This window comes from Trichechus manatus, unplaced genomic scaffold (genome assembly GCF_000243295.1).
Source record: "Trichechus manatus latirostris isolate Lorelei unplaced genomic scaffold, TriManLat1.0 scaffold00891, whole genome shotgun sequence".
NCBI classification, from domain to species: domain Eukaryota; kingdom Metazoa; phylum Chordata; class Mammalia; order Sirenia; family Trichechidae; genus Trichechus; species Trichechus manatus.
Genome location: NW_004444827.1, coordinates 1 through 12,022, shown reverse-complemented (window position 1 = coordinate 12,022; position 12,022 = coordinate 1). Strand labels below are relative to the sequence as shown.

Below are 12,022 nucleotides of genomic sequence, written 5' to 3'. Positions count from 1 at the left end.
TTTATATATAAGCAATTAGTTTAATCCTCACAACTCAATTAAGTTATAACTATTAAATATATCCATTTTATAGATAATGAAACAAACAAAATATAAAACTTAACTGACTTACTCAAAGTTACACAGCTAGTTGGTGACCACACCGAGATTCGAACACTCAGGACCCTTTTTTTTATACACTGTCCTTCATTGCCTCTCTGAAGCAAAGACAGACTGACAGTCTGGATTGAAAGAGTTAAGTAACACTGCAAAGATCTGTGCTGTTTATAGGTCTGGGCTTAGCCTGACCATGTGAAAACATGAGACTCCTCACAAAGAATCCAGAAGTACATATTAAACAGACCACATTCTCTGACAACTATTAAAATTAGAAACTCAATTAATATAAATACTTCCCCAAATTTCCAAAAAGTTGGAGATGTATATATATATCTACACACAGAGACATACACACATAGGCAACAAGAAAAGAAAAAAATGTATGAACTAAGCATTCAACTAAAGAAGTGGAGAAAATAATAAACTAATAAAATAGAAGAAATCAAAAAATAAAGATTTTTAAAAAATGAAATTAGATCAAATATTGGACATTTAGCAAGGTTATTAATAAGAAAAACAGAGTTAGCACAAAGAATTATACATAAACAAATGTCATAAAAAGAAATAAACTATATATATATTTTAAAAAGCACAAGAATACTGTACATTACATGATGAAATACATGGACAATTTTCCAGAAAAAAATAAATTCACAAAATCAGTACAAAAAGAAATAAAAAGCCAAATGAATCAATAAACGTTAAACAAATTTTAAAAAAAATTTTGTTCAAATCAACCCCAAATTTTTAAACAGGTCTAAATTGTTGTAAAGAAAGTTTTTATAAAGCTTCTAAGAAACTGATATGTTCTACTTTATATAAACACTTTCAGATAATAGAGGAGTTAACATCTTAAATCCTCTCATATGGTAGCTCACTTATCTAGAGCTGCTATAACAGAAATACCATGAGTGGATGACTTTAACAAAGAAAAATTTATTCTCTCACAATCTAGGAGGCTACAACTCCAAAGTCAGGGTGCCAGCTCCAGGGGAAGGCTTTCTCTCTCTGTTGGCTCTAGAGGAAGGTCCTTGTCACCAATCTTCTCTTGGTCTAGGAGCTTCTCCGTGCAGGAACCTCAGGTCTAAAGAACATGCTCTGCTCCAGGCACAGCTTTCTTGGTGGTATGAGGTCCCTAAGTCTCTTTGCTCACTTCTCTCTTTTATATCTCAAAGAGATTGGCTCAAGACACAACCCAATCTTGTAGACTGAGTCCTGCCTTATTAACATCATAGAGATAGGATTTTCAACACATAGGAAAATCACAAAATGGCAGACAAGTGCACAATACTGGGAATCATGGCCTAGCTGAATTATGGCACATATTTTTTGGGGCAAAATTCAATCCATAACATAGGGCTAACACAAAACTGATAAAAAACTAGAGAGGTAGAGGAAAAGTTCCAAATCATAGGTAACCTATATACAACAGAAGGAAACACTGCCAGGTCCTGCTCCATCTTTATGATCATTGTTATGCTTTAGCCCATTGCTGCAGCCACTGTGTCAATCCATCTCATTGAAGATCTTCCTCTTTCTCATTGACCCTCTGCTTTACCAAGCATGATACCCTTCTCCAGGGAGTAGTCTCTCCTGCTAACTTGTCCAAAGTCTATGAGACAAAGTCTCTCCATCCTTGCTTCTAATGAGCATTCTCGCTGTACTTCTTCCCAGACAGATTTGTTCATTCTTGTGGCAGTTCATGGTATATTCAATATTCTTCACCAACGCCATAATTCAAGGGCATCAATTCCTCTTCAGTCTTCCTTATTCATTGTCCAGCTTTCACATTCATTCTTAGGGCCCCTTTCATTTCATTCAGCAATGTTTTATAGTTTTCAGTGTGCAAGTCTTTCACCTGCTTGGTTAAATTTATTTCTAGGTATTTTATTGTTTTAGCTACTATTGCAAATGGAATTATTTTCTTAATTTCCTTTTCAGATTTCTCATTGCTAGTACATAGATACTCAATTGATTTCTCAGTGTTGACCTTGTACCCTGCAAATCTGATGAATTCATTTATGAGCTCCAGTAGCTTTCACATGGATTTTATAGTATTTTCTATTATAGGAACATGTCATCTATGAACAGAAATAGTTTTAATTCTTCCTTTCCAATTTGGATGCCTTTTATTTCCTTTTATGGCCTAATTGCTCTGACTACAACTTCCAGGGAATGTTGAATAGCAGTGGTGAAAACAGACATTTCTGTCTTGTTCCTAATCTTGTTGTTGTTAGATGCCATAGAGTCCATTCTAACTCATAGTGACCCCATGCATAATAGAATGAAACGTTGCCTGGTCCTGCACCATCCTCACAATCATTGCTGTATTTGAACCCATTAGGGGTAAGGTTTTCAGTCTTTCACCATTGAGCATGGTGTTTGTTATGAGGTTTTCATACATACTCTTTATCATGTTGAGTTTCCCTTCTAGTCCTAGCTTGCTGAATGTTTTTATTATGAAAGGGTGTTGGATTTTGTCAAATGCCTTTTATGCATTGTATCATGTGTTTTTGTTTGTTTGCTTGCTTTGTTTCTTCCTTTGTTCTATTAATGTGTTGTATTACATGGATTGATTTTCTTATGTTGAACTACCCTTGCGTTCCTGGAATAAATCCTACTTGGTCATGGGGTATAATCCTTTTAGTATGCTCTTGGATTTTGTTTGATGGAATTTTGTTGAAGATTTGTGTGTTTATACTCATAAGAAATGTTGGTCTGTAGTTTTATGTTTTTGTGGTGTCATTGTCTAGCTTTAGTATCACATAATGTTGGCCTCATAGAAAGAGTCAGGAGATACTCCTTCCTCCTTATTTTTTGCAAGAGTTTGAGAAGGATCAGTGTAATTCTCCTTCAAATGTTTGGTAGAATTCAACAGTGAAGCCATCTTGTCCTGAACTTTTCTTTGTTGGCAGGTTTTTGATTACTGATTCCATCTCTATTTGTTAGAGGTCTGTTGAGATCTTCCATTCCTTCTTCAGTCAATTTAGGTAATTTGTACATGTTTTAGATTGAATAGTGCCCCCCAAAAAGTTATGTTAAAGTCCAAATCTCTGTACCTGTAAATATGACCATATTTGGAAATTGGAATTTTCTTTCATTAGGTTAATGAGCCCATAGAAGAGTAGAGTACGTCCTAAACCTGATCATTTCTGACTAGTGTCTTATAAAGAGAGCAAAATAGACACAGACCCACACAGGGGGAAGATCATATGAGACAATGAATTTCTATTACTTAAAGCCACCGATTTGTGGTATTTTGTTGTTGTTGTTGTTGTTATGGCAGCACTAGGAAATTATGATGGCATTTTTAGGAATTTGTCCATTTCATCTAGATTATCTAATTTGTTGGCATACATCGTTCATAGTATTATTCTATGATCATTTTACTTTCTGTAATGCCCCCTTTCATTTCTAATTTTAGTTATTTGTGTCTTCTCTCTTTTTTTAGTTTGGCAATCTACCTAAGTTCTGTCAATTTTATTATCTTTTCAAAGAACCAACTTTACGTTGATTTAATTTTTCTATTCTCTATTTCATTATCTCTGCTCTCATATTTATTATTTCCTTGTTTCTGCTAGCTTTGAGTTTAGTTTGCTTTTATTTTTATTGCTGAGTAGTTCTTTAAGGTTTAAGGTAGGTTATTGGTTTGAGATCATTCTTTTTTTAAAATTGTACTTTAGATAGAGGTCTACAGTACAAACTAGCTTTTTCTTAAACAGTTAGTATACATATTGTTTTATGACATTGGTTAACAACCCCATGACATGTCAACACTCTCCTTTCTTGATCTTGGGTTCCCTATTACCAGCTTTCCTGTCCCCTCCTGCCTTCTAGTCCTTGCCCCTGGGCTGGTGTGCCCCTTGAGTCTCATTTTGTTTTATGGGTTTGTCTAATCTTTGGCTGAAGTGTGAACCTCAGGAGTGACTTCATTACTCCGCTAAAAGGGTGTCAAAGGACCATACTCTTGGGGTTTCCCTAGTCTCTGTCAGGCTAGTGAGTCTAGTCTTTATTGTGAGTTAGAATTTGGTTCTACATTTTTCTCCAGCTCTGTCCGGGACCCTCTGTTGAGATCCCTGTCAGAGCAGTCAGTGGTGGTAGAGATCATTCTTCTTTTTAATGTGAACTGCAACTGCTTTAAACTTTCTGCTAAGCCTAATGGAGGGCAAAGCACAGACACATAGAAAACCAAAGCTTTCTGACCATTTTGAAGGCCCCTTTCTTGATTTAGAATTGGCTTAGTTGCTGTAAACATTTTCCTGATTTCCAGGCTCTGGCAAAGTTAGTTCTTCCAGTTTTTTCTTGTTTTTTTGGCATTTCTGTCTAGGGGTGGGGGGTACAGGAGTTTGGAGCTGACATACATATGCATGTATAGTGGTTATTTCTCAATCTGAATACACACCCCGTCTGAAGAGGAAGGTAGAAGATGCTTTCAGTTTCATACCATACAACAAGGGTGAGAGGGAAAAGCCATGGAGGCGGGTGAGTTTTTACTGTCTAGGTTTTTACTGTCTAAAATGATATGTCTTGAGGAAGAAATCACTTTTGCAATGGGTTGGCTTTTTCAGAACCCTTAATTAGGTTCTGTGAATGTTTGTAGGAGTAGACTGAGAGATTGGGAAAAGAGGGAAGGAAGAGGGCAGAGAAACAGAGGAGGAAAGGGGCCCAGATGCTTTTGCAGCCTTTATGAAGAGGAAATCAAGGGACAAAAGGGAACTGGGGCTTTACTGATATCAGGCTTTCATTGTGCAATCTTAACTGAATTCTCAAATGGGATGAGCCTGACTAAGGGTGCAGAATGAGCCCAGGATAAGAACCAGCCGCTGTTGCCCTCAAAGGAAACAGGCTAACACTCAGCCTCATTCGGGGTTGAGTAAACACAGGGCATGTCAGAAGAATCTCTGATCCTCAGGTGCTAACTCAGGGAGAGTAAAGCCCAGTCTCCAGGCCACTCAGTGAGCAAATGTGGGTAATAATGAGGGAAGAAAATGGGACAGGGGTAAATCACCCAAACCCACTGCCACTGAGTTGATTCTAATTCATAGCGACCCTATAAAACAGAGTAGAACTGTCGCATAGGGTTTCCAAGGCTGTAAATCTTTACTGAAGCAGACTGCCACATCTTTTCTCCTGCGGAGTGGCTGGTGGCTTCAAACTGCTGACCTTTTGGTTAGCAGCCGAGTGCTTTAATCACTGTGCCGCCAGGGCTCCTTGGGACGGGGTAGAATTAAAAAATTCTCTATCCTCAGGATTACTGACCTATGTGGTGAGAGGTGTTTTTTTTTTTAACTGATTAAATTTAAAGGATATTACTTCCTGATGCCGACATGAGCAGAGAATTCGGCTGTTTTCAGGACTTAGGGAATCCTTATTCTTCCAACAGACAAAGTCCTGCTGGAGAAGAGGAAGCTGTTTATCCATGCAGTGAACGAGGGCACAATAAATGGCTTGCTGGATGAACTATTAGAAAAAAAAGTGCTGAACCAGGAAGAAATGGAGATAATAAGACGTGAAAATGCTACAGACATGAAAAAGGCCCGAGCTCTGATTGACCCCGTCATTCGGAAAGGGCGCCGGGCGTGCGAGATTTGCATCAGTCATATTTGTGAAGCAGACCCCTTCCTTGCAGAGAAGATGGGACTCTGCTCAGGTAAGCAAAGGTCGATGACTCAGATTAAAGTTCAAGTAGGTCTTGAACTGAACATCTGATATCTCCATTAGTTGTGTCAGTGTGCAGACAACTCCCTTGCCTCTGAACTCAGGGACCCATTTCTGTCCGTGGTTCTATCTCAGGTCTCCCATCTCTTTGGCTTTTCTTCCTTGTTCCTTTGTCCTCTGTTTCCTTCTGTTGATTCGAGCTCATTTGCTGTCCTGTGTACTTGGTAGCTCATGTTTTGAAGTTTATGGGAACAATCTGAAAACTTCATCCTGCACTCCGTCCCCTGGCAAGTCATATTATTATCATTTTTTGTTTTAATTTGTATTTTTTGCTAAATTCAGAGATGTCTAGGCACGTGTATCTCGTTGTCTGATATGAAGACCTCAAGTGTATCTTTTCCACCACACAGTTGTAATGAAATACTTTTTACCATATTCTTAAATTTTTTTGTTTCCAGCAGGAATTTATATTCCAGTGATGGTGGAACATTCAGAGACTAAGTGGAATATTTGTAGAAAATGAAGGAGTTTAAGTGAACTCTTTCCTCCAGTTGCCTCTTGTTTTTTCTTTTGGGTAAGATTGTCCACTTTCATGGTACTATGCTGGGGACCATTCTGTGAGGCCCAGCCCCTTTACCTCCAGTTCTCTTGTGGGCCCGCACAGGGGCTCAGGCATCTGAGCTGGTCCTAAGGCTCCTTAGTCCCTATACACAGTGAAGATGGAAGCTCTGGAGGATGGCCAGGCACTGATCTCAGTCGTACTTCCCAAAACCACTACAAAGCAGGTAGATGTTGTTTGAAAACATGTAGCCTGTTTTCTAGAGAATAGGTGAAGCCTATGCCTGTCTGAAGGAGCCCTGGTGACATAGTGATTAAAGCGCTTGTTGCTAACAAAAAGGTTGGCAGTTCAGAAACACCAACAGCTTTGAGGCAGAAAGATGTGGCAATACACTTCTGTAGAGATCTACACCTTGGAAACCCTAAGGGATCACTATGAGTTGCAGTAAACTCTACGGCAGCAGGCTTGGTTTTTGTATGCCTAAACTGGCATAGCAGATGCTATCTCTATCCATCTATTTGTAATTTCTTGTTTTTTCTTCAATCTCTTTCTTATTTTACACTCTGTCCCACACCCAAATTGAAGACAATAACAATAACAATGAAGACTAATAGTAAAAAAGTCAAAGCTGCTTCTTTGCCACATTCTTTTCAAGCCATAGTCCTTGAATCCTAGAAGCATTTGCACAACCCACTGAGACATTTCTAACACCTGAGTCCTGTCTCTCTAGGTATCAAACAATGATCCCCTAAGTCAGATTTGTCATTGCTTTGCCTCCCTCTCATCCATTCGCCAATTTTTTTTCTATTACCACAGTATTTCATAATTAGATGTACTTACTGAATGTACTCTAATGGGAGGGTCTTTCTAGAAGACATTTCTTGACATGTATGCTACTGCTGGAACACACTCTCCTCCAGGAAAATCTCTTGAAATTTTTGATGGTTAATTTAGCCCAGCAGTGTAAATGGGAAGGACAGGGGAAACTACATATTACAGACTTGAACTCGAAGTTTTGGAGGACTTTCCTTGACTCTCATGCATTTGAGACAGGGACATGGACAATATTTGGTCTGTAACAATCTTGTCTTCAACTGGTACTGTGAAATGAAGACATGTAGTGTTCCTCATTTGTTAATTCTAAATGTTTCTGGAATAAATTTCTTAGGTGAGTGTGTTTATATTGAGATTCTTAAAAAACCCTAAATAAAATGCATGTCAACTCTTATCCTTCTTGAAATAGACAATCATAAAGAATAAGGATCTCAGAGGAAAAATTAACAATAGTTTAGGCGATTTTATGCAAAAAAAAAGAAGTATAACTAAAGATTTCCGGTGTTATCCTCTTGAGAGTAGGGCATATGTTAATAACAGGCAGATTGCCTTTGCCTGGAAGATTCCAGAGACTTCAGTCAGAGCACCTATTACATGTATGAATGCAGTATGTCCTTTGTGGGCCAACTGGCAGAGTAGCTTAGTGATTAAGATCCAAGAATGAGAGGCAAGACAGATTTGTTTTAGTATCCTGGCTCCACCAATTTCCTTCTCTATGGCACTTAGGAAATTTCCTTAAACTCTCTGAGATAATAAGCCGATGGCCCTGTCCAAGGATGGCTCTTCTGTCCACACAGTTGAGATAAAAGCTCTGGTGGACAGTCAGGCTCTGAACTTGGTTGCACATCCCAAAGCAATTAAATAAGCTAATATCTAAACTGCCCAGTCCAGTGCTTACCACAAAATAACAGCAGTACATGGTAGTTGCTTCTTCTTCCTCTTCTTCATATTAGTGCTCACCATGAAATAATACAAATAATATAGGCAATGGGGAACAGAATACAAAACACTTAAGATTACATAATACTTTCCAGAAACTCTCAGACAGCATAGCATTAAACTTATAAAATGATCTAACCCATGTGTCAAGAATCTCTTTGGATCATGAGGATTTTCATGGTTCATGAGCCTGGGTTGGAGATCAAAGGAGATTTATTAATATTAATGGTGAATAAATATGAAACAAATATTTTCAGAACCTTTTGGGGAAATTTTAGTGACTTTTCATCAGTGTCTGTGATTCTAGGGTAAAGGAGACATTCCTAATAAACTTCTCTTCCCAAAAGCAGATTGAAAGACTTTGTGAGTTCCAGCATTTCCATTAACCTCACAATTCCCAGACTCTAAAGAAGGTCCTGGGACAACTTCACCAATTAATTCATCTGAAACTTTGAGCTAGTTTTTTGAGCAGGCCACCTCACCATTTGCTGCTGTGATAAATCCTGGCAAGGCTAGGTGCCCAGCATACGGGCCTTTTCTTTATAGTTCTCTCCAAAGCCCAATTCAGCTCTGAGGTGGAAAACTTCACTTGCACACACCTGTTATGCACTAGTGGTCACCTCAGGAACCACCATGAAACACCCATATCAAGAGATTTATTGATTCTACAGCTGATTATGTCTCAATTCCATTTTGATCATAGAAAGCAGAGGTCAACACAGTTACCTCCAAACATTCTTTTGTTCTACCTCAAGTGTTAAATAACTGTCCACTCGATCACTGTGTAGAGGCTTTTGTTTCCCAGTGAAGAGTTTGGTTTCAGGTGAGTCACACCTTGGACAGGTACAATTATCATCAGGCCAGTGGAAAGAATTTTCAGTAAGGTAAGGCAACATTCTTCAGAGGTGATAAGTGACGATTTTAAGGATAAATCCTTCATATTTCCTCAGGTCTCCAATCTGGAAATGACTTTAATGCACAAGACTTGCCAGCAGTGGCACCTTTTCTACCAGGTAATGGTGTTTTCAGAGGAAGAATCTTCTTTGCACCCCAGCTTCCCTGATATTAACTACTGATCCATGAAGTGAACCCAGGGTGAAGGGGCAATGGATAATTCAAAGAAATCTTTCCTATGCCTTGATCTCTTCTAAATCTCTTCTGCTTTAACAGTCTCGTTAGTTTCCATAGCTTCATTATCTGTGTATATACTCCACAAATTCTGAATTGGTGTCTCAAATCCTGAATAACCACTTGAGTCCCAAACTTCTCTATTCAAGTGCCCACTGAACATATTCACTCAAACCTCCCATATACACTTTTATTTAAATGTACTCAAAGTTGAATTTGCCATTCTTCCTGCAACTGCTTCTCTTCCAGTTTCCCCTTTGTCGGTCGGTGTCACTAACATCATCTAGTTGTTCAAACTAGAAATGTGAAATGCATCTTCAACTCTTTCTCCCTCATCTGCAACGTTGAAGAAATGACTAAATTTATTAATTCCTCCCTGCAACAAGAATCGGTCTCTCCATTTCTTCTTCTACTACAACATTGCAAAGCCCCTTTTCCTACAGTGCCCTAGAGTTCTTCAGCCATAACTCTCCTTACGTTTTTCTTGCAATATTTTTGATACATTAATTGTTTTTGCCTCACTGTTCTATAAGCCTTATAAGCAAAATTGGACATGTCTGGCTTATTCATAACTATGGTCTCAGCTGAGTACAGCCGTCCTTCAGTATCCGTGGGGATTGTTTCCAGGACCCCTACCAATACCAAAATCTGCAGATGCTCAAGTCCCTTGTATAAAATGGCGTAGTATTGGCATATAACCTATGCACATCCTCCCACATGCTTTAAATCACTTCTAGATTACTTATGATACCTAATACAACGTAAACGCTATGTAAATAGTTTTATACTGTATTGTTTAGGGAATAATGAGCAGACACGAGGCAAACAATGCTCAAACAAGGAGTGCTGGAGAGAGACTGAGAATCTGTGAAATGGTGGGAGGCTCTAGCACGGTATGCCTATACATTTCATTAGTGTGGATTCAGCATGGTACTTGACACCCAGCAAATTCAAGTTTGGCATTTTGGAATTTTCTTTTTTTCCAAATGTTTTCATTGTCAGTTGGTTGAATCAGCGGATGTGGAGCCACTGAGGGTCAACTGTACTTGGATCATAGTATGCATGGAATAAATATTTGGTAAATATTGTTTCACTGAATGATTTCATCAGTACCACTAATATTTACTAGGTCATTAAAAATATATATATATATATATACATCACATGCCAACTAGGATCCATGGCTTGTTCTATGGACTGATTTGAGAGTAATAAACCAAACACCAAAAACCATGCTTTTATTGAGTTTACATGAATGTGTGAAGCGTGAATGAATAGGGATATAAGAATAACCTTCATCAAATTAAGACTATATAAAAATTTAGCAATAAAAATACCACTAAGCACATTTGTATCAGTGAAGGTAACATTGTACGCTGTAAAAAAAAAAAAAAAAAAACAAAACTCTCCTCACAGGTATCATAACTCAGACATAACAAAAATGTATTTATTGATTTAACTTTATTTATTTCATAAACTTTACTCATGAAAATTATAAAATGCGCATTCTTGATCACTAAGAAGCTCACCTCCAAGTGGTGATTCAGACATCTAGAACCCTTCCTACTTGTGTCTCGATATCTGCCACATAAGATGCCCAAGTAGTCTTGTTCATCACCATCCAGTTTGTGGAATTGGAAAGACACATGGAGGATCATTTACTTGTGTTCATATTCCACTGTATAGAACCCTGTCACATAAGTACACCTAACTGTAAGAGTGATTGGAAATGTAGACTAGCTGTGTGCCCAGGAAGACAAAGAAATAGTATTTTTGAAAACTTAGCCTGTACTTGCCACAAAACTTGAAGCAAAAACTTTTCATTGCACACAATATTAGAAGTAGCACATGAATTTCCTAACTTCCAAATGATAAGGAAGATACTAAAAGTTTTTAGTGCTCTACCCGACAAGGTCAACATGCTCCAGGTTTCTTTCTGGCACATCTTGTTTTTATATGAATACAGCCCCACCCTTACCAAATAATCAGTATTTTAATTGTTCTAGAGCACATTTTCACCCCCAATTCTGGGATGATTTCATCCTGAAATGCCATTTTTCACTTGGAATAAAATAACCTTATATATAGAAGAAATTTAGTGGACAGGGTATCAAATATTTCACCAGACTCAGAAATCGCTCTACAGATTCATTAAGGGTGATTATCCAATATATGCTTGTTTGAATATTTGATAGGAAAGGACACTCAGCATATAACCAGATACCCTATTCTTTTATTAAGAAACATTATAATTGTGAGCCAAATCTTTCCACTTAATTTTTCCCATTGTTCCCCTTCTTCTCAGAGACAGAACATTTCTCCCTTCTAATGATGATTTCTATGGTTTTTTCCAACATATCTATCTATTTCTTACTTTTTCCATAGTCAACACACTTCATGCTGCCTTGGTTTACCTATACTAAATATACAACAGTTTCTTCAAATTCCTCTTCAAGTTGTAATTCAAAATTGAATATACTTTTCTAGTTAAGTAGTTTACTTTCAAAAGAACTCAACAAATATTTAGGAAACTTATTTTTATTTTGAAACTGACAAATATTACATTAACTTCTTTTAGGAAGTAATCACATTGTCAGATGGTGTTTAACTTGCGATCAAATAGAGCCTCAGGACTTTTCCTACTTATAACTCTGTGAAAACTCTTCCTCATATGTTTACATAATCAATGTGTAATGCTATAAGTACATCTAGTGTGCACCTTGACTGTATTATTTATCAATCTATTTCATATTCATTCTAGTTCATATATTCAATACCCTCCCTCTTCTCTGCACATGTACACAC

General features: G+C 37.7%; 1 protein-coding gene across 1 annotated transcript; it reads left to right on the top strand.

The window, feature by feature from the left end:
• Window positions 1-4,107: 4,107 nt before the first annotated feature.
• Window positions 4,108-10,622, top strand: LOC111819428 (caspase recruitment domain-containing protein 17-like). The gene is made up of 3 exons (XM_023725883.1): window positions 4,108-4,581; window positions 5,483-5,749; window positions 9,040-10,622. The coding sequence occupies exons 1-3, from the start codon at window positions 4,572-4,574 to the stop codon at window positions 9,150-9,152; spliced, it is 390 nt and encodes a 129-aa protein (XP_023581651.1). The 5' UTR covers window positions 4,108-4,571; the 3' UTR covers window positions 9,153-10,622.
• The last annotated feature ends 1,400 nt before the right edge of the window (window positions 10,623-12,022 follow it).